General features: G+C 36.4%; 2 protein-coding genes across 2 annotated transcripts in view; one reads left to right on the top strand and one right to left on the bottom strand.

The window, feature by feature from the left end:
- The window catches only part of LOC105663968 (cyclic nucleotide-gated channel alpha-3-like), a 1,281,713-nt gene that overhangs the window by 73,071 nt on the left and 1,183,849 nt on the right, over positions 1-24,793 (top strand). The window lies entirely within an intron of this gene.
- Positions 11,378-12,069, bottom strand: LOC143265295 (uncharacterized). Its single transcript, XM_076536579.1, has 2 exons — positions 11,514-12,069; positions 11,378-11,445 (listed from the first exon to the last, which is right to left on the bottom strand). The coding sequence occupies exons 1-2, from the start codon at positions 12,067-12,069 to the stop codon at positions 11,378-11,380; spliced, it is 624 nt and encodes a 207-aa protein (XP_076392694.1).

The following is a 24,793-nucleotide window of genomic DNA, read 5'->3' as shown; positions in this document are numbered from 1 at the left end:
CATTTACTACTTATAACGTTTTTAAATAATATTTTTATAAGTCCCTGTAGTTAATTTCAATAAATCATGTATAGTTTATAGATTATAAAACTCTTGTTTTGGAAAACACGGCTGAGGACGAAAGTAACGTGTTATTATGCGAACGAAAGAAAAACTATACCACGAGTGAGATATATTATACATGTCATATACATAATTGCTTACTAAAGAAATGCTTGAAAGTAGTTTTGCGTTTTGTTTTTCGTTATTTAAATGTAAACATATTGCTTTCATCGTTATTCAAAATAGGTTTACATAAATATTTGCTGTTTTTTTTTTTCTTAAAACAAAAGTCTTATTGCGCATATAAACATTATTTTTACTTCATTTTGTATAAAATGATTAAATTTACATTTCTTGGACGGGTCAAAACAAAAGTAACAATGACAGTGAACTACAAAAAAGCATGTGATAGTCCTTTGACTACTTGTGACTGAAAATTTGTATCAAATTATAGGAAATAAACATACTTGCTATGATGTAGTTCTGATTTCCATACCTTTAAAAGATGATTGACAAATAGGACCAATGTAAAAAATATTATTTCTGTCCCCATTCTCTTCAACGTGGACTTATTTCACAAAATATGCTAGCGAAATGCATTGGTATGATGTATGCCTAAAATTAGGTTGTACTTCGTTGTGCTTCGAGTCAAAAATATTTATGTTTAATGCAAATTTTTAAAGAATTTTTTTACTGCAATAATTATATCTAGTAAAATGTTTTCAACCGTTAGCATGAAACATTATAATACTTTAATTCCTTCCCCTATACTTTCCATTAATCTTACAGTTATATAGGTGTGATACGAAACGTATGGAAATAGGTTTTATCACAAAGATTGTCAATGTTGAAACTAATTAAAATTAATTAATTTTTTAAATAAATTTTTAATTAATTAAATTAGTTAAAGTAATGATATATTGTAATACAACGCTGAATTTATGAAGAATATTGACTATACCCTTTTACTCATAATAAAAACAAATTAAAATTTGAGAAAATGAGAGAGGGGCAACTTGATATTTGTAAAGAATTATTTTTGCACTAACTTTTTAAATGGATTTTTAGGTCCAAGAAAACGATATAATTTTTATTTCGACAATTTTTTAATATCTTCTACTTTTCTTCTAGGATGAAAGATTTATTTTTTCCTTAAAGTAAAAAGTGGGTACCAACGAATTGTGGTTATGTTCTTATTGTTAGATAAGTCTAGTGATCAATTATGCAAAATGTCTTCAAAATCGGCGTATATCAATTACCGGTGTTCCTTTATTAGAATAATTTAATTAAATTTCTAGTCTCGAATTTGAGCTTGAATTGTATCTTTCTTCTCGATAAAAACTCAAGTCGGTAAAAACTATTAGATCATTCGTTTCTACGGAAAATACATTTCCACAAATTGTAAACAAATATAAAATAAAAAAGGGCAAAATAATGTACTAAATATCTATTCGCTAGTTTCGAAAATTTCAGACAAATTATTAATATTATTAATTATTTATACAACGTTTAAGGTAAAGGTACCAGTAGTTGACCAGTTAAGAGAAATTTTCTACGGAAACAATGGTAACCCTTTACTCTATCAATAAATGGCGAGAATCAATGCATGGAGACGTTCGTTAAACCCTTCAGATTATGTACCAAGACCAGTTTTTAAAAAAAGTTAAGTTATACAAGTTTGGTAAATATTTTTGAGAATTCAGAAAATGATCCAGTAGTTGACCACTCTTGAAAAGGAAAAAACTAGTAATTGACCACTTCTTTTCGTTAGTAGTTGACCACTTATATTCGAAGCAAGGTTAAAAGACTAATGCTGGAAATCAGTTTATTATCGTTTAATTTGAACAATTAGCAGTACAAATCATATTTAAACAATAAAACGAAGAAATTAACCAAATTAATTGAATAAAACATTCAACTCAGGAACAGAATAAACATTACGAGTTCTGCTTGCTTTGGTGGGCTCATTAATATGAGAAACTACAGCATTCCATTTGTAGTCCAACACGTCAGGCTTCTCTGGCCACTTCCATAATCAACTAGTAAAATAGCAAAATAACAAAATGACAAAAGAGAAAAAGGGGAAAGATGGAAAACAAGAAAATAGGAAAAGAGCAAAGAAGCAAAATAATAAAATAGTAAAATATGAAAATCGCAAAACACTATAGCAGTATGATAGTAAAGTAGTAAAATAGTAAAATAGTAAAATAGTAAAATAGTAAAATAGTAAAATAGTAAAATAGTAAAATAGTGAAATAGTGAAGTAGCCACTATTCACTTCCATGCCTGTCAACTTCTGAAAGTTGTACATTAACAATACCCAAAAGTTGACCATTAAAAAACTATTGTTTTTTTAAGTTAGAACGACAAAAACAATGTATTTATTAAATTGATAAAACATTGTAAGCGCTTACACAGTAACTGATTTATTCACAAAATGTTCGCAACATATAAATTTTTTATCTGGACTATACAGCTATTCTTAACAGAATCGTTAAGGAAATAGAAATATATCGGCACATTACTTACCTTATTGTACTCGGATATTCGCTGCTAATAGACACACTTCACTTCACGCGCAATTGTTCCAAAATTTAAACAACAAATGTCGTGGCATCTAAAAGTCACTATCATCTGAAGTGCGCAACTTATACAAACCTTATTTCATCATTTTTTAAACAAAATGGTCAACTACTGGTACATGGTCAACTACTGGTACTTTTACCTTAATTATTAATTGTCGTCCCTTTCTATTCTTTAATTTGTAGCCAATTATGCAAGAAACAAAATGGGGAAAATCGGAAGAACGACAAATTAATGTTTTCATTTAATTACAATACGTTTTCTGCTCTGAAGTTTCGTTCCATTACATTTATCGCTCTCCGTATGGTTTTCTTTTCAATAGTAGTTAGAAGGAAAATAACGGCTCATCCATTTCCTTCTTTAATCACCTAAGTGATCTACCAAGCTCAATAATTACTCAACTACTAGCCAAGGAAGAAAAGCCGAAGGATGTACGCAAGAAAAGAGGAGAAAATGAAGAATAAAAAGATAAACAGAAAAAAGCAATAGAGGGGGAAAAGCTGCGGGTGAGATAAAGGCAATGTTGTACCCAGGATGAATAGAGAGGATTCTCAAATTAATGCTCAATATCAGGTAATTTATCGTAAGAAACATGAAACTTAATGTTTTGATTACCACTCATGAATTAATTAGTAGATAATTACTCGGTGTTATAGAAAATATAATTAGGTAAAAGAAAGATGTTATGTTTTATTAGGATAGTTGGTGCTTCTATAATACAAATTTCTGAACTTCTAAATATTCCTAGTAAAATTCAGACAACAATAAGTAGCAGTGGTAGTTTTGAAACATTTTTATTAATCTAACAATAAATATAAATCCACTTTTAAATCATTAAACTTTTCTGGTGTGTGAAATCGATGGAATCTTGTTGGGTTTTTTAATTAATATATATTTAACTTGTAATATAATTTCAATCTTTACGGATTACAAAATGCACGTGTGCATCGCATCACGCGCCACGCCACGATCCAGACTCCACTTTTATTCTTTTGTCTCCCACTGCTGCCAACTCGAATATTATATCTATTTCATACAAAACAATAGAACATAAATGGCGCGAATAATACAAAGCGCGACGCAAGTCTCCACAATTCCCCACCTGCGTAGAGCTTTCTATTTTTCGCAGTACATATAATTAATATAAACCTATTTGATTACAACTCCACACGAGTTTTTCTTTAGTCACCGCTTTGGTAAGAAAATCCGCTTTCATTAATTCTGTATTAGTATAGAACACATGGACACGTCCTTTGACAACTTCATCTTTGATAAATTGAATCTTTAACAAGACATGTCGCAGTCTACGAGATGATTTCGCTTCTTTAAGTACATCGATTGCTGATTGACTGTCGCTTGCGATACGTACAGGTGGTTTACATAGTGTTTCAAAACCAAGTTCGGATAACAACCCAGTTAGCCATTTTACATTTTTAGTTACATCATGAATCGCAAATAGTTCTGCTTCACACGTAGAATCTGCTACGCATTTCTGTTTATGACAATGCCATGTTATAAGAGATTTTCCTAATTGTATTACCCCACCTGAGAAAGACTTCATTTTAACTCCATTTCCCCAACTGGCATCACTACTTCCATTAAGTTCGCCTTGTTCTCGATCATAACGCAACTTATAATTTAAGGTATTCGATAGGTAACGCAATATTCTTTTTCCCATCACGTAGTGACGCTTTTCTGGACGAGCATTAAATTGTGACAGGTAACTTGTCGCGAATGCAATGTCTGGTCTGGTTCTACTACTTAAATAAAGTAACTCCCCAATTAATTCTTGGTAGATCTTTATGTCAATGACCTCATCAGACGGATCAGGCTCTTTATCTTGTCCTGGAACTATGGGTGTGGTCACCGGTTTGCAATCCGACATCCCATATTTTTTCAATAACGTTTTAATGTATTCTTCCTGAGAAATCGTTATTTCTTTCTCAAATAATTTAATTTCCATACCTAGAAACGTATTTTTACATGTAGTCTCCTTAAGTTCAAATACATTGTGTAATTTTTCAATAAATACGTTGCTAGCTTTAGGATTATTATCAATAACAGAAAGGTCATCGACATATACAGTCACACAAATAAAAATTTCACTTTCATTGAATACGAAAATACAATTATCGTTAGCCAATTGCTTAAGACCTAAGTTTAACAATTCCTCGCAAAGTCGTTTAAACCAATTGCGCCCGGATTGAGGCAATCCGTAAATACTTTTTTGCAACTTACATACTTTGTTAGAACCAATCATACTTTCGAACCCGGGAGGTGGTTCCATATATACAGTTTCACTGATGGATCTATAGAGATAAGCTGTTTTTACATCAAAGAACCGTATACGCATATTTTTCTTGGCAGCGACACTCAATAATGCTCTCCATGCCTCGATATTAACTACTGGGGAATATGATTCCTCATAATCTTTATATTTAACTTGGTTAAATCCTGCGGCAACTAATCGCGCTTTGAATCTTTTCGTATTATTTTCGGAGTCATTTTTAATAGTATAAATCCATTTGCTTTTGACAATCTTTATATTCGGCGGCCTAGGAACAACTTTCCACACATTATGAGAGTGTAACGACTCGAGTTCATCCTTCATAGCCTTGTGCCAATTTACCCAATCTTTATTTTCTTTCGCTTCTTTAAAATTATTAGGGATTACCATATCATTAGCTTCGTTAGCTTCTATATCGTCAACATTACGTGCAGGAGCATTATTGGTATCTCTGTCAGCAATCCGTCTCGACCTACGAACGCCTTGCTCCAGTAGTCTTGCTTCACGTTCTAGCCGATCCTGTTGTGAACGAACTTGTATCACAGCATTTGTAGTTCCTCTCGGTCTACCCCTACGATTTTCATATGCGTTAATATTTTGAAACAGATTATCTCCATTATCAATTATATCTGATCCGCTATCGGATTCCGCATCTACATAAATCTCATTGTCAGATGTATTTTCTTCATTTTCTAATGGTGTATTAATTGACTCCCTATTCCTTCTTTCGAGTAACAACTCGAAGTCAAACGTTTTATACCCCTCTTTAAGTGGTTCCTCGGAAATGAAACTATAACCCATAGTATTTTCATGGAATTTGACTGTACGTTCCTCTATTACTCTACAGTTTTTAATATCATAGATGCGGTATCCGCTACGACTCCTAGCATAGCCTACCATTATACCAATTTCGCCTCTTGGTTCTAATTTATCGCGATGTGTTTTTGGTACATAGAAAAACGCGACGCAGCCGAACACCTTTAAGTGTTCCAATGACGGTTTACGACCGAAAAATAATTCGAAAGGAGTTTTCGCTTTTCCTTTTCTGGGAGTTAAATTTGAGACGTGACATGCAGCTGCTACCGCTTCTGCCCAAAATTCGGGAGGCAATTTACTATCATTAAGCATAGTACGGGCCCTATCCAATAATACGCGATTTGCCCTTTCTACTTTTCCATTACTTTACGGATTGAACGGCACGGTTTTTTGATGACTAATACCTGACTCATTTAAATGTTTGCGGAAACTCTCGTTAACAAATTCTCGGCCATTATCAGTTCTAATACCTTTAATCTTTGTTTCTAATCTGTTTTCGAATTTTTTCTGAAATTCAATGAAATAGTTTAATGACTCACCTTTATGTTTAAGAAAATATACAAAATACATGCCTGTATAATCGTCCACTATCACCATCATGTACCTGGAACCTTTAATTGAGTCAGTTGGCATAGGTCCGCACAAATCAATATATACAAGTTCTAATGGCTTACTAGTAATCTCGCATTCTATCGTTTTATGGGGTTTTTGTGTTAACTTTGACATACTACAACACTCGCATTCAATCTCTCCTTTGCAAATTTTATCGGCGTTTTCGACAAGAGATTCTTTAATCAATTTATCAGTATATTTAGGACTCAAATGAGCTAAGCGTTTGTGCCACAACATTGCATTATTTACGTTTTTCATATTTTCTATAGACTCGAAACAATTATCAATCACAATCTCGCTCTCTACAGTATATTTAGGTCCATTTTTAAGCCCTTTACCTACAAGTGTTTTGTTGCTGTCATAGACTAAAGCTAGATCGTTACCGAAAATGACTTTATAGCCCATTTCATCCAATTTTCGAATAGAAAGTAAGTTATTTCTTAACTCAGGCACAAATAAAATATCTTTGAGGTGTACACTATTACCGTATTCGTTATCAATTTGAAATTTGCTGTTCATTGACCCGATTCCCTTCGATTTTGTTACATTGCCTTTGCCTGCCAGAAAAACGTCACCGTTTATATAATAAAAATCATTAAGTACATACTTTTCTTTAGTCATATGACTACTGCAGCCGCTATCGAGTACCCAGTTTACTTTACGTCCATCGCTTACATAGTTCGCTTCGCTCGCTTCAAATGCATAGTCGTCAGTAGCTTCATTGGCTTTCTCAATTCGATCGTTGCGTCTAACCTGGCGATTTTGTTGCATACGGCCATGTTGTTGTACGTCACTGCGTTGATTTCCGCGCCCTCTGTCTTGATACCGATCCTTCCTCTCGTCATCGTTATTAGACCTACGGTACCAGCATGATTTTGATAAATGTCCAGATTTTTTACATACGTAACATTTTTTCTCGGCGTTGCGTTTTCCATCTCTCACTGCGTAGGCTGCATCGTTCCGTTTTTTCTGACTATTCAGCTCTCTTTCTTCTTCCCTTAAATCTTCTAGCACATCGTCGAGTTTCTTCTCTCGCTGCGTTTTTAATGTACTTCTTAGGCGATTAAATTTATCGTTCGAACCTCTCACAACATAGTAAATGAGTTCTCGATCTGAAATATTAACACCTAGGCTTTTACATTTTCATGCCATACCTCGTGCACGTGCGACGTAATCTGCGATCGTCTCTTTTTCGTCCATTAATATATGGGATGAGGACGCGGCAGGGAAAAATAATAACTATTTTCCGCCTTTGGCTTTCCGTTTAATCGGTGGCAGGTCCACGACCTTACTCCTTGACAAGCAGCGATGAACTAATTAACTTTCATGCTTACGACACTCACCCCCACACACCCTGATGCATTCTCACTCGGAATCATTCTTTCCTCGTCCAAATCGAATCGCTCTCACTCTAAACCAATCATTCAACGATACACGCGTATTTCACAGGCATTCCTCGAACTCGGACACCCAACGCGACACTCGACCCGATGATCCAAACATCCTCTCGCAAACGCTCCGCAGCATTCACTCGGACTCAGGCAAACAACTCGCTATCGCATCTCATTCACACCGAAAATCTTAAGACTAGACTAAATATAATAAATTAGACAGGGACGTGGCGGCCGCTAAATCGACGCCACATCACCCCCCTGCCAGTGATTGATAAAATCACGATAATTGCAATCGATCCGGGAAACGAACTCTTCGTCCGGATCGCGTAACGCGAATTCCCGCATTCGGTGTCACCAGGATGGACTGTGGCCGAGGCGGCAGCGCCGTACTCTCAGTCGGTACAGGTGGTGAAGATGAAGAGCCTGATGAAGGGGCAGGTGACACTGGCCGCGTCGCTTCCTGCGAAGTTGGAAACTCCTCTTCATCAGCCAGCAGGTATGCTGGTTTTAATCGGTCGATGGTGACCGTGGACGATTTCCCTCGGATGTCCAAGGTGAAAGTGCGAGTACCGCGACTCAGCACTTTGTAAGGGCCATCGTAAGGGGGCTGCAAAATGCCTCGGACGGTGTCGTTCCGCAGGAACACATGCTCCGCCGTTACGAGGTCCCTGAAAACAAAAATTTTCTTCGCAGCGTGGTTGCTGCCAGGTGTTGGAGCCAGGGTCGCGAAACGCTCGCGTAGCTTCCCTGCGAAGTCTCTCGGCAGTGGTTCCGGGTCCCGGTTCCTCGGTGCCAGAAACTCCCCTGGTAAACGCAGCGTTTCGCCGTAGACCAGCTCTGCTGCGGTGGACTGCAAATCCTCCCTCCAGGCTGCGCGTATGCCCAGCAATATGGTTGGGAGCACCTCTGTCCATGTCGAATTTTGATGGCAGCGGATTGCCGCCTTGAATTGCCGGTGGAATCTTTCCACCAAACCGTTGGCTGCTGGGTGGTAGGCCGTTGTACGCCAATGAGTTGTCCCTGTTAACTTAGACAATTCACGAAACAAGTGGCTCTCGAACTGTCTGCCCTGATCCGTTGTTACGCGCAACGGGGTTCCGAAACGTGCGATCCAACCGTCATAAAATGCGCGTGCCACGGTCGAGGCTTCCTGGTCCCTGAGTGGAAAAGCCTCAGGCCAACGCGTATACCGATCAACGCACGTTAAGCAGTACCTGAAACCTTCCGACACTGGCAAAATCACAATGTCTATGTGCACGTGTTCGAATCTGCCGAACGGCACACCAAAACTACCTAACGGCGCGGAAACATGTCTGTTTACTTTTGATCGTTGACACTCAACACAATTACGCGTCCATTTCCGGCAGTCACTTTTAATACCCGGCCACACATACCGCTCTGTTAAGAGTCTGATTGTTGCGTTAACACCCGGATGCGCTAGTCTATGCACTGAATTAAATACCGTTCTTCGAAAAGGTTTTGTTACAAACGGCCTACAAGTTCCCGACGACACGTCACAAATAATGTCCGTGTTCGTGCCCGGTAAACGTACTCTTCTGAGCTGCAGATTGCTGCTGGTCTCCCCACGCATGTACGACTGCAGCTCGGCGTCGTGTCGTTGATTTTCGGCGAGGTCCGTGAAGTTGCACTGCTCGGAGACTTCCTCAAGCCTAGATAGTGCGTCGGCGACGACGTTTTCCTTACCGGCGATATGGCGTATATCCGTCGTGAATTGCCCGATGAAGTCCAAGTATCTGAATTGCCTTGGAGAACACTTCTCGGGTTTTTGCTGGAAGGCAAATGTGATGGGCTTCTGGTCCGTAAACACGGTGAAGCTCCGCCCTTCCACCATGTGACGAAATTGTTTGATCGCCAGGTATATCGCCAAAAGTTCTCTGTCATACGCTCCGTAATTCCGCTCGGTGTTGCTGAGCTTTTTGGAGAAGAAAGCTAGCGGCTGCCAGCCCTCTCCGACGAGTTGCTGTAACGCGGCTCCCACGGTGTAGTCGGAAGCGTCGCAAAATAACGCCAGCGGTGCGTTATCTACCGGGTGGGCCAATAACGCTGCATCCTTCAGGCTCCGCTTCGCCTCGTCAAAAGCCGCCGAAGCTTCCGGTGTCCATTTCAGCGGAGTGCGACCCTTGGCGTTGTCGCGCAACAACTCGTTCAATGGAGCTTGTACCTGTGCAGCTCTGGGTATAAAACGTCTGTAAAAGTTTAACATACCCAGAAACTGCCTCAATTGTTTCGCGGTGGTCGGCTGCGGGTAGTTGATAATTGCCTCCACCTTGTTCTCCAGCGGTCGAGTCCCTTCCGAAGATACGGCGTAACCGAGGAAGTTGACCTGCGACTGGCCAAGGTTACACATCGCCGGATTAACCAGTACGCCGTACTTGTCGAGCCGAGCGAAAACCTCTTCCAGGTGCTGCATGTGCTCCTCTTCCGTTGACGAAGCCACCAATATGTCGTCGATGTACGCGTACACAAAGTCTAAACCGCGCAACACCTCATCGATGAAACGCTGAAACGTCTGTGCCGCGTTTCGTAGCCCGAACGACATAAAGGGAAATTCGAATAGTCCGAAGGGAGTAGTTATCGCGGTTTTCTTAATGTCTTCCGCGGCCACTGGGATCTGGTTATATGCCCGCACTAAATCTAACGTCGAAAATACAGTTTTTCCGTGAAGCGCGTGAGCAAAGTCCTCAATATGCTTCACGGGGTATCTGTCCGGCACTGTACGCGCGTTTAAAGCCCGATAGTCACCACACGGTCGCCAAGTGTCCTGTCCTTTTTTCGGCACCATATGGAGCGGCGACGACCACGCACTTTCCGACGGCCGCGCGATACCGAGACGAATCATTGTCTCGAACTCTTTACGAGCCTCTCGTAAAGGAATCGGCGCGAGACGACGGGGTTTACACGAAACCGGCGGGCCTGGGGTCGTACGAATATAATGTACTGTTTCGTGTTTCACTGACGCCGGAGTTCCTCCTGGCCGCGTAATACGCGAAAACCGTTGTAGGAGGTCGTGGTATTTCGAACTCCCGAAAATTGTCTTCACGGTCGGTGTCGACGGTCCGCACTCTTGCGCTAAGCGTCCATTCACTTTTAACGTCGTCACCTGATCTAATAACCGACAATTCCGTATGTCCACTAATAACCCGAAGTGCGCTAAAAAGTCTACACCGATAATGGGCTTTGACACATCCGCCACCACGAATCTCCACACGAAATCACGGCGCAACCCCAAGTCCAGATTAATCGTAACCGTGCCGTACGTGGCGATTTCTGTGCCGTTCGCGGCGTACAACGCGTATGACGCCTTGTCACGGAAACCCCGTAACTTCGATCGAGGAAAAACACAAAGATCGGCCCCTGTGTCGATCAAAAATTGCGTTTTTGTCACCCGATCGACCACGAACAGACGGCGCGACGACGGGCAGGAATCGCTGGCCGTCATTAACGACTGCCCGACGCGTTTCCCTGCATTGTCCAATTGCATGGCATTTCACAGCGATACGCGTTTGCGCCGAATTTGAAATGGTAGTAACACCTACCACCGCGCTGTTCGAGTCGACGTTGCCGGGATCGCGATCGCGAACGTTGACGCGCGCGTGACGGCGACGGGCCCCGACGGGTAGCCTCACGTCGCGAAAACTCCCGCACTTCGTCGCGAATCGCTGCCACTTCTTGTCGGAAGCTCACTGTACGCTGCGCCATTTTCGTGTTTAACAGCGCTTCTAAATCCTGCGCTGCCGACGGCTGCTGAACGGGCACGCTCGTGGAGGTCTCGGCGATGTGACCGCGCGGACCCATTGTGTCCGCGATTGCGTCTGCTAATTCTGCTACCTGATCCAGGTCAGTGTCCCGCTGTGTCGCCAAAATGACCTGCATGCTGGATGGTAGGCGACCCATCCAAAGTGACCGCAGGATTTCCTGTGACACTGCGGCGCCTCCCAGAGTTCGCAGGTGACGAAGAAACTGCGACGGTTTTCTATCGCCGATTTCTTCGTGCTCCAGCAGTCGGCGCGTCTTCTGTTCTTGAGACGAACTCAGCCTTTTAATGAGCTCGCACTTCAATTTTTCGTACGGCTCAGGGGGGGGGGGGGGGGGAGACATAATAATGTCCCGAACCTCTGCTGCATACTGCGGGCTGAGAGCCCCTAAAACATAGCCGAATTTTGTCGATTCGGTCTTAATACCACTCGCATCGAAACTGCGCTCCACCATACCGAACCACAGTTCCGGATCGGCAGGTGCAAAGTCCGGTATGCGCACTGAGACCCGATCGACGGCGGGTACATCACCCCCGATCGACGATTCACCGAGCGACATTGTCAATGTTCTGTCCTTACGTACTACACTTAACACTAAACTTAACTAAGTGAGTTCTAGTCACTGCTAGTCTTTAAATTGCACTGGCACTGCTCGCGTTATCACGCGTCACCTCAGTGTCACTGGGCGGGGCCTTAATTCGGAAAAAACGCGTTAAAACAACAATCCCACACGCACACGCAAAACCTGCACTGTGCACTCGACGGATCACGTCGGGGTCACCAATATATGGGATGAGGACGCGGCAGGGAAAAATAATAACTATTTTCCGCCTTTGGCTTTCCGTTTATTCGGTGGCAGGTCCACGACCTTACTCCTTGACAAGCAGCGATGAACTAATTAACTTTCATGCTTACGACACTCACCCCCACACACCCTGATGCATTCTCACTCGGAATCATTCTTTCCTCGTCCAAATCGAATCGCTCTCACTCTAAACCAATCATTCAACGATACACGCGTATTTCACAGGCATTCCTCGAACTCGGACACCCAACGCGACACTCGACCCGATGATCCAAACATCCTCTCGCAAACGCTCCGCAGCATTCACTCGGACTCAGGCAAACAACTCGCTATCGCATCTCATTCACACCGAAAATCTTAAGACTAGACTAAATATAATAAATTAGACAGGGACGTGGCGGCCGCTAAATCGACGCCACAAATATACTACGTAATTCGACTGTGGCGTCGATTTTGGAATCTTCAATGCGTCCCACGTATGTTTTTCTGATTTTTGTCCACAGATCCTTTGCACTGGTTTCGCTTGCGAATTGCATAGCCTGGTCATCGGACAATGTTAGTTTTATAATGGATACAACGTCTTCGTTATCGCTGTCCCATTTTCCCCGCGCAATTTCGTCGGTTACAGGTCGATTCGTTTCAAGAACGTATTTCACCTTCTTCAGGCATAATATAGCTTCTAATTTCATAGACCAAACGTAATAGTTTGTACCCGTAAGTTGAGGAACAGAACTCATTGGTATTTTGTCCATTTCTCTTTCGTGGCGTTACTTTTTACTTTCCGGCGTGTCAGCTTCCTACCTTGATTTCGGCTTATAGCTCCTTTATTTCTTCTGCAATTTCCTTCCTCGGTCGCTGGAACCACGCTCTGCTACCAGTATTGTTGGGTTTTTTAATTAATATATATTTAACTTGTAATATAATTTCAATCTTTACGGATTACAAAATGCACGTGTGCATCGCATCACGCGCCACGCCACGATCCAGACTCCACTTTTATTCTTTTGTCTCCCACTGCTGCCAACTCGAATATTATATCTATTTCATACAAAACAATAGAACATAAATGGCGCGAATAATACAAAGCGCGACGCAAGTCTCCACAAATCTTCGTACTTGGAAACTCAAAAGTTTAGAGGATATTTAGAAATTTGTGAATTTCGAGATTTGAAATTTGTGAATTTGTGTTTTATAAAATTTTGGAATTTAAAACTTTCGTATTTGGAAATTGAGGTACTTTAAAATTTAAGCATTTGGACACTTCAAAATTTGAAAATTTTACGATTTAAGAATTTGAGAATTGGAGGATTTAAAAATTTGAACATTTTAAAGTTTGAAAATTTGAAAATTTAAAAATTTTGAATTTCGAAACGTAAAAATATGTACTTTTAGAATTTTAAACTTGATTTACAAGTTCAAGAATTTGGGAAATTTTAATGAGACCCTTTAGTATGTTACAAATTTCTAGAATTTTATATTTGAATATTCAGATATTTTACAATTTGAAAATTTGCAGATTTAGACATGTTCTTGATCCCAATTTTGAAATTTGCAGATTTAGAAATTATGACTTGTTCCCTGGAAATTAAAAGATTTAGACATTTAAGAATTTGCAGATGTTTTAGTAAAAGCTTCTAAAGTGTTTTCGATATTCCTCAGTGTAAAATTTCATATACATCAAAATGTCAAGTATGAAATACTCAACACATTTCGCATATTTCGCGTTGGCCCTAAAGATTAAAGATTATTAAATTATTTATACTACGTTTCCCAATAATGTATTTAAAACTCTGATTTTAAATACAAAGTTAGCATCAAATTATTTAGTACAGATTTATTATTAAGTATTTAATAGTTTGTATAGTAAAAAGTTATTTTCTCATAATTTTTTAAATCTTTGTTTTCGTAAACCCTTAATAGCCGCAATAAACTATTAATATTCAAAATTATTAATTTTTGGGAAAATATTGATGTCACAAAATTAAAAATCACGTTTTTTGGACTGAACTGAATGGCTGTACATAAATGTTAATTAAACAGTTCTTATGAACACTCGTTACGCTTTAATAAATTCACTGTGCAAATAAATGAGCACCATTTTTTTACCAGCAGTTTTACAAACCAAATTTATATAATCGCATAGTATATTTAAATAAAATTCGAATGAGACGGTGAGTGGATAATGTTACAATATACATATGTATACATAGAAATGTTTAATATTTATGGTTGACAAAATCTATATGCATGTTGATGTAAAGAATTTATAACAAAAATTCTGAGGTTTAACATTTATAAAGTTTCAGGTTTGACTTGAAAAATATAAATTATTAAATAGTAAAAATATTTATGTATTGTAATGATACGTAATTATTTATTATTTTATTAACATGTTGTTAAGCAATATTAAATCATTCACTTATTGCAAATCAATAAAGTATTAAAATATTCATTTCAATAAATCGATGTGCAGATGAATAAAAAAATATTTATCGAGTTTAGTGGTGTAAATACATAAATATTATGTATTCAGGAATGAATCGTAATTAACAAAGTAATCTGCAATATTGCCAAGAATCATGGATTATATTTCATCTCATGAATTTTTATAAGTTTTTCGCTGTTTCGTTCTTTTTATCCCACTTTTACATAAAGTGCAACACATATTTAAAATTAATAGGTATTTATACTTTAATATACATTAAAATAAATTTTCATAAATATTTTATGAATTTAATGCGTTATTCAGTTCATAAGAAGATAAACTGAATCCGTTAAACATGCACATCCTGAACAGAAAATTCAACGAATAAATGTTTAAACAGATAAAGGAAATACTGACCTGTAAATAATGTCATATTTCTGAAAACCGAACTCAAAGAAACAGATAGAATTTCACGAATTAATTACCGTATTTTATGTCATAATGATGTGATTCTGTTACATTTCTTAATAATAGTACTATCTTTATTATTAGACGTTAGGTTTATTTTACTATGGATAATCTATCTCATCGCTGTTTATTAGGTGCATATTGAAAACCAGAGTATTTTAACTTAAGATACAATAATTTTTATTTCTTTCATTTATTTATTTACGGAATAAGTCTTTTTAAAGAAAAAGAAATATAAAGGAATATAATAAAGGGGAAGATGTTGGAGTTGAAGACTTTAACGAGGTATAATTTATATTACACGTAAAGGTATTTTCAACGAGGCATTATAGTAAATAATCGCGCACGCGAATAATGCCATGTATCTAACAGTTCGAGTCTAGGGCCCATAGTTACAGGTGTCACTGCTGCAATCACAGGCGAGGATTAAAAATGCACGTTCTAATATGCAGTTTCACAATTGCTTAGAACAAATAAGGTACAAATTAATATTATATTAAAATCGATGAAGAGAAGAAAATATTAATTTAAAAAATAAATATATATTTATTTACACAAATATATATTCAGTGTTACAAAACATAAAACCTACATATCGCATAGCAACACGAAAATATTGTATAATTAAAAATTAAAAAAACGATTAACATGCACTTTGACAATGTTATGGAATATCTGCATATATCAATAGTATCATCAATTAGTACAATGCTGTTTCACACGAAATAAGCTTTGTTTCCTAGACAACTTAAGGGTATATTGAAAGAGAAAAGCAAAATCATCGTCCGACAAAATATCAGAACCTGTCATTACTTTACCAAAGAGTATAATGTCAAGCATTTTTATTCTGTGGTATGATATTTGAAGGTTTAAAGTTTAAATTACTAAGAATTAAATCGTAGCTGGGGGAATTTAACGGCATCGAACAATCAATATGCTTGGTAGCAAGCTTTAAAAGCTTCTGCTGGTCGCATTCAATATCGTCAACGTCAATTCGCAGGCAATAACAAAATAATTGTATTTCTTTCCAAGAGTCATTGTTATTAGAATATCAATTGTGAAACTTGAATGAAATCACTTTGTTACGAAGGAAAGCATATTATATATATATTATGAACGATTATTGTCCAGATTATTAGTAGTGTATTTGCAATCTTATGAAAAATTAAACCGTATAGGTACACATTTATCAAAATTTTGAATTGCTATTATAACAGTGAAATTATGTGCTATTAAGAAACTAATTTTAAATTAGACACGAATCTTTTATTAGTTCATGAAACAATTTCTTTATAATCTAATTCAATAGTTTTCATATTTGATTTGTATGTGTTGCGAGGTAGGTGAAGTAAATGAATAAGTGCTCGCAATAGAATGTTTGCAAGAGAAGAGGTTTTAATAAGTACTTACTATGGAAACTATGTGAAATATGCGATGTTACAGAAACGAAGGCTCGACTGATAATCTTTCTTTTGGCGCCTTTCCGCAGTATAATTACCTTTTTGGAGAAGGCGTAACTCCTTACACAGTAGAGGGTGGAGTTATTTTCCTCGCTGGGACCTCCCATTTTCGGTGGGGGAAAAAGTATTATAAATTTGTTAATTGAAAATGTCCTTCCGGCCCGTGCTGACCATGTGGCCTAATGAACCGTAACGGAACATGGCTGGCAGCGTTTATAGTAGGATAGCCTATTCAGCTACGCACGTTCAAAAAACATAAAATAATTTCGCCGACTTACAGACTTTAGGGTAGGCTTAACTGCCTACACCTAAACATCTGTAAACGGTCAATGCTAATTTCTACCAACGCTGCGAACCATGTGACGCTACAGCGTGTAATACCACTTACAAAGATTTTCCTTAAAAGATATTCACTAGCCAGAAAAATATTGACTAGATATAAATCTACAATGCTATAACAAAAACATTAGAATATCAATTGATATGCAAGTAATTAGAAAGTTCACGCAATTGTTCAATTTTTGATGACTGAAATATTTGGTAAAAGAACTATTTTATGAGATTAGTGCACTCATAAAATTTTATAATCAATCGAATGATTACAACTTACAATTAGTGTAATAAATTATATTTCATACTGGTGAATCAAACAATTTTCTGTATATTTTTTTTACATTTCATATTAAAGGACTGTACATTACACCGAAGAATTTCCATTAAATTCTATATAAAAAGTAAGATTCAATTATTCGAAGGTTACAGATATGTTAGAGATAGCGTTTAGTAAACTCAGTATGCGTAAACATGTAGTTTAATTGTATCTGTGGTATAAAACATTTTAACTTCGTTCGTTCATTATACGTGCTGTCTTGAAATTACTTTATGCTTTGGAACTACATGCTAGAGAACTCTTATTTAAATTTCGCGGGTACCTCAACACGTCAACTATGATATTTTTTTGCAGTCATCATTCTTTTCATACATGTGCACTCAGGCCGGAGTGTATCCGTACGCTCATTAATTTCAATTTTTTTTCCTTTTTTTGTATTCTTTGTTAAGATTCTAACCTCTGTAACTACTTTAGTTTTTTTCATTATAGCCTCATTATACAAGGTGCCTTACAACTAGTGTGACTCCCGGAAATAGCTGGTAGGGGACGTGATTCTGAATAACATTTCTCTTTGCAAAAATGGGGTTTGAAGCTTCGTTTCTGAATTATTAAGCACAAACACAGACCAATCAGAGCGCGAGAATAACACGTGATTGTGAACAGGCACGTTTACACCGAGACAGTGTAATTACTAACAGAAAACCGCTACGTCGAAGTTAAACGAATAAACAATCAAGAAAATAACGAATAAAACAATCAAGAATAAGAACGGGTTATGTATTATTTATAGATGGGGTAAAACGAATTACTTGCTATTAACTTATACCGAGTGCAATTGAATTTGTTTGATGCTTGTATTCGATATTCGAAAGGAATGAAGAATAAAATGTCGAAAATTATTCTTGTCTCTTGTTACAAAACTACAAAAAAAAAAAAATAATTTTTCTATCCATCAGAAAAAATTTCAAATCTAATAACTAACAGATATATTAACACCTGTCTATTTTAAATGGAAAAAACATGTAGAAGTAATTTAAATTAGACTCACTTATTTTTCAAAAATAATTCTGCTTCGTTCAAAATGTGTCTTTGTGACTGGGTCATTTTACCGATTCTGACCTTCTATATGTATGTATCATTTTAATCTTTTCACCAATTTAATACCAATATCACATTTATAATTGAATTTGATCGAATATTTACATTCTATTTTATATACTGTTTAATTTATTTTATATTTTAGCAAAAATGTGTGTTCTTTTAATTTGATTTTAATCAAACGAACATTTATCACAGCTTTCCAAACACCAAAAATGTATATAGCACTGTACATTTTTAATGGCAGCAATTACTCATTTAATAACCAAGTACCATTCGTTGTGACAATTTTATACTGTTTTCTTTTCGTTTGGCAACGGAAAATTGAAAATTCATGTCGATTTAAATGTAGAGTCAGTTCGTTCCGATACTTTGCACAGTATTTACTTTTTGGAAGAAAATTATGATGTTGGAGACAGCATATTGCATCTTCTCCATTTGTCATTTCAAATGTTAATCGCCAGAAGTTCCATTTCGACAAATTTAAATATGTTTAAACTTAGCAGCCTTTCTGAACTATTCAGAGCAGGAAAGATTGCTTACGGGGTATTTCCCCTCACCCCGTTCAACTTCCTCAGGTGAAATGGACTTTAGCAGGATTCATACTCCTTTCACGAACTATTTTCCCCGGTCTGAGTAGTATGTATTAAGCTGGCGATAAATGGGCAGAAAAGGTATAGTATTTCACGGTTAATTGTCACCGACTCGGATCCACATCGTGGCAATTATCCGTGGAGGTGAGTGTTCTGAAAATTACCAGCTGTTATCTCTCTTCAGTTTGCTCATTTCTTGAGTGCATCGAAGACGAGAGTACCATGTTTTTGTTGTGAATTGTTACACACAGATCCTCAGTATTCATGCATAGTATGTATAGTGTTAATATCGAGCTTTTAATAATGTTATATTATTATTCTCATTTTGAAATGACCAGTGAGCGTTTTAAGTACAGCCCTCTAATTGGAATACTTCAAAAGCATTACTTCAAAGGCATTATATATAACATTACCTGATTAACTAATTAATTGCGAGATTTAAATTTAAAAATCCCTTGCTGGATGTATTATTAAAATCAAACAATGGCAAGTGCACACATCGAATGCATAAGAGCAAATGCTCTTATTTTACGAAAAGAATTTTTATGGTAAATGGTAATTATTTATTTTACATGACAAGTATCAACCGAGCTAAAATAAAGTTCTGGATTTACCTACACGATAATACATATTATAATATAATACGACTTTTAATACCGATTAACTGATTAAAAGGATTGCTTATAAGATCTGCGCATGTTGATTTAACATGTCTTACTCCACAAATGAATGATACAAGCTTCTACATTTTCTTATCTCTCCTTGTATATGAAACTAAAATAAGTTTTCCTTTCGTTTATGTACTTGAAATTATTTCAAAAACGATTTGTCTGATTTTTCGCCTGTTATTACCTCTGTAGATAGGTATTGTATATGCATATGTATAATAGCAATCAATCAAAATTTCAATCAAGAAATTATGGTAATCAATCAAAATTTGAGTGGTAATTTAAAGGTGAACATAAATGAGCGGTACTATGTTAGCCTGTTTTTGGATTGGATAGATCAAAATGCTTCATCTTACAATTAGATTTAGATATAATAGGATTTTATATACAGGATAATTTATTTATTCATATCATCTAAATAATTGTATTCTTTGTATTGTAATCTTTCATTTTGTTCGTTGTATGAAAGAATACCTCGTACAAAAAATTGTATGATATCAAGAGTTATAGGCGATGTAATAATCACATTTTTGTTATTAGATTTTGCTTTTCTATCAAAATATGAAGGTTACCTTAAATTTTTTAGTTATAATGTACGAAATTCGGCAACCAATAACTACTAAAATATCTTTGAATAAATTATAATACAATGGGTTACAAAATTACTATACTCGTACGAAAATTCCAAATTTTATAAGTTTATAAAGTTACTATATAAAGTAACTTTCTTAAAGTAACTTTATAGTTACTATATAAAGTAACTTTATAAAGTTAGCAGCATAGCTTACATAATTCTATATATATGAATACTTTAATTTGTGAATGTAATATAATAATTTTGGTTATCATGTATTCTTGGAGTGTACAATAAAAAATTGATCGGCCTTTAAAAATAAAAGTAATCCTTCATTATATAAAAATTCGATATAATTTCATATATCACGATACATGTATAAGAAACAATAGAATAGTACATATGAAGATCTGTTAACCGATGTGAAATGAACAACAATCATAGAGATGGTGAAAGCTGGCACAGTCAGTATAACCGGTATATTTACTTAAATTACACTTATGTTTTAAATTTGATAGAATATTTATGTATAATGAGGTCTTTTAGAATATTTTATAGAAGGCTCATCTATAATGGATTTTTTAACCGACTTCGAAAAAGGAGGAGGTTACTCAATTCGATCAGTATATATATATTTTTTTTTTTTTTTTTTTCTATGTGTGCCCGCCGATTACGCCTAGCTGGATGGACCGATCGGAACGAAACCTTTTGCATCTGGTAGGTTCTGACTCCCCATTGGTACCATTATCAACAAATTTTTCATTTTTTAATTGCAAAGTGTTGTTATTGCAAAACAACCGGCAACTTTTGAAATAAACTTTTCTCGATTTTAGTGCACTTTTAATATCTCGGTTTTTGGTTTGCATCTCGGTGTAGAAAACAAATGTTAAGGTGTCCAAGCAATATTTTTAATTTAATTTTAAGTTCCACCTTTATACACATGTTTTACATCAAACAATAATTAACAAGTTAGTCGGAGAAAGAAAATGTAATTTTTTTATAACACTCAACATCTGTGTTAAAACGTTTGAAATTCGAACATGTAATGTGAACTAAAAATTTTGTTTTTAACTGTTGGTCGTATACCTTGCAACTACGAATAGTAGTTGTAGGACATTCAAACTTCCTGGAAAAGCGAACAGCGTTCCCCAACTTTATGAACCTTTTGTTATGGTGCAACAGATGTTTTTATAGATCGTGAATAATAAAATAACAAGAATAGCATTTAAAAAAAAGATATTCAATCTTTTCATCTATCTCGCCGAACGTAATAAAAGTGTGATGAATCGATCAAGCATTTAATTTTAGAAACTGAATGCATTTTACTCGTTAACATCAATCAAAAACGTCGTTCACTTTTATTATTATTGATATGATTTTCTGCGTGAAAATCATTTTTGAATGACAACACGGAAACGTCGAAAAGCATCGTAGATAATAATGTTTATTGATTTCAAGTTAAAGCAACGAAAGTGCGGTTTTAATATAATGTATAATCTTCTTCTTGTTATTGTTCATACTAAGCGTGAATTGTTACTAAAACGTTCTATAACAAATGTGTATAAATGTAGATTGCATTAATTTATTCTATGTCGTTGCAAATGAATTCGTGTTGTAACGAGGCATATTTTCGTGCCTCGTTACGAGTCGCCACTAGGCCCGCCGGCCTCACTCCTCCGCCCTGCCAAACCCCTCGCCACACGGTGTATGGACGGATGTTACTTCATCCTTTTCTTTTTTTTTTTTGCGCGCGTCCCTTCCTCTCAGACTCCTTTGCGTGCGGCGGCCGTCGTGAAGAGAAGGAGTCCGTTGTTCCTGGTCGCGGGAAAACCTCAATCCGAGCGATGGAGGCGCGGGATGGAGCCACAGAAGAACAGAGCCGCCTGCTGACCGGTCGCCGAGCCGCCCATCAGCCTCCGCGAGGGCAACCGCCAACCAACGCCGAGGAATGCCAGGCCTGAGAACAAGTCACCCCCAGCCACCACCCGAAGAGGGCCCTAGGACCTGGCCATGAAGACGAATGCTATGGCCCATCCCTGGCGCCGAAATCCTCGGGGAAGGGGAACCCTGCACACCGGGGAACCAAACTGCGGATAACGAAACGCCCAGAAGTCAGCGAGCCGCGACAAGCATATCACGATTAAAGATTAAATAACATATTCAAAATAATCTTTTAATTTTGCGCCGCCTCCGAAAAGGTTGAAATGTATTTAATATAATACCTAACGAGTAAATAGGTTTCATTCATATCTGTTACGTAATTGTATGATTGAATGAAATAGAAATTACTTCATTAGGAAATAGAAATTATTTTATACTTTTTAGTGCATTTCGAAGTCGGCGTATTTTTTTTCTAAAAATTATTTTATTTATATTTTTTAGTTCTTTCCTTTTATGATGTTTCGACATACAACTTGCAGTGCGTGGCCAAATTATTATATTCAAACAAAAATTAATACATTTTATAACGCTAACCAATAGAAGAGAACAGATATGTCTGTTTTAATGTTTCAATATGTTATATTTTCAATATAAGATGTTGTATATCTTGGTACAATATATTACTTTTTAATAATAATACATGTAATTAAAAGTGAAAACTGAATGCTTTAAAATAAGTCGAACACCACCATACAAGAAACTGTGATTAATTTATATTTCGCCACTCCACATTTTTTATTTATTTAACTCTAAGTACATACATGTTAGAAACTTTGTCAAAAGAGATGCGTTCCCAATTAAGGTGCTGGGGTAAGTGCCGAGAGGTCAAACTCAGTCCTCTTACCAAAGGCATCCCTGCCTCCCCACTACGTGGCCAGATCCTCCAGGAACAACGGCCCTATTCGACTTAGCATTGCAATAACAAACTATCTGTCCTTTTCTACAATCTCAGAAGCTAACAAAGCAAACAATCCTACGACATCTGATGACCATACGACTCCAAGTCAATAGCCATCATCTATCGCCACACTTAGACTCTCATAAACGACCTTTCGCTTAGACCTCACGCAGGCTATCCCTATCATAAATCGTTCGAAGGCAAAATAGCACAGGCTAATTGCCCCCAACGACCCTCAAAAATACGTTGGCGCTAACATACAAATCCAGAACCTACCGAATATATCATTGCTTACTTTGATGTTCGTCGAGAAATTTTTAGCATTACGTTCTTCATTTTGAATAAACGGGGATAATTTATAAATGAGTAGGAAAATATCACAACTTCATTATGTATTTTTGGTGCAGTTCTCTTACATTTAAAGCAAGTAGCTTGGAAGGATTTAAAATATATACGACTGCATTACAACATCAGAAAGCTGCGCAAAATTCAGAAACATGGATAAGGCAAAAGTTTTTGCGTGTTTTCGTATTAAAAATAGAAACACTGCAGTGCTATTCCAAGCAAGAATTACACGAGCAATGCGATCGATCCTTAAATTTTCATTTATCACATCGCGTACTTTTCAGAGTAAATTAAATTGTTACAATTCGATTATTTTAATTTCCATTAAGTTTAGCTCCATTCTTATAAATATTCTCTTTTCTTCAATCAATTAATTTAGATAACTTTGATTATGTTTTTTCTTTGGTTTAAAGTTTAGAGTACACTTTTTTGTACATATTTTTTTTCTCACTATCATGTTTTAATTTTGTTCGCATCTAGTAGTTCCTTATATTTCAAATCATTTTCAGATAATTGTTCTAGATAAGAAATTCATCGATCCGATCTCAAGATAACAGCAAACATGTTACGAAATAGAACAACTTCATTTCTGTTTTAAAAATAATGGGGCTATATTTATAAAAGCTTTTTCATATAAATTTTTGGAACAAATATTAAATTTTAAAATAAACATTAAATATTCAAAAATATTAAGCGATTACATTTCAAATAATAGATCTTGGAACGTAATGTTTGTTAATATTTTTCCCGATCCATGTTGCCACACCAACATTGAGTGCCACTGGCAGCGACACGTGTTTTGCCGAACTATTTCCATTATAAAATGTAAACGAAAGTGATTTTGTAATTTCGCTTGACACTTCTTGCAGCAGAAATGTTTGTTCTGTCACGCACGATGGTTAGATTTCGCTGGACCCATAGTTTTTCAAATAATCTGAAAAATATCAGCAAAAATTGGTGTGTTTTTGGTGTCAGTTTTACTTTGAATATTTAAATATATTTAAAAATACAATGTAATAATAATTTATATAATTTTATTCGGGAAAGTTCATAGATTTTTTTCGTGTGAAAAGCCACTGAATAGCTGCTATGGTAAAAGCACACAAATTTTCCAAAGTTAAAAATTTGCAACTTTTTTTAACATTAATTTTCTCAAAAACTGTGGATCCTAAAGGAAAATAAATTTCAGATTCATATTCAGCTCGCAGAAAACTATAAGAATTTCATAGTGACGATTACAAAAGCATTTGGCTGTTGTACAGTGTTATACATATATCGTAATCTGTTAAGCGTGTTAGCTATAATATTTCTTCCTGTCTTGATAATTCCATAAGTTTTTAATTAAGTTTAAATCCGGTCATCGTAACACACATAATCAATTATACGTATAATAGACAT

The sequence above is a fragment of the Megachile rotundata genome, chromosome 10 (assembly GCF_050947335.1).
Source record: "Megachile rotundata isolate GNS110a chromosome 10, iyMegRotu1, whole genome shotgun sequence".
NCBI classification, from domain to species: Eukaryota; Metazoa; Arthropoda; class Insecta; order Hymenoptera; family Megachilidae; genus Megachile; species Megachile rotundata.
This window is presented reverse-complemented; position numbering and strand designations above follow the sequence as displayed.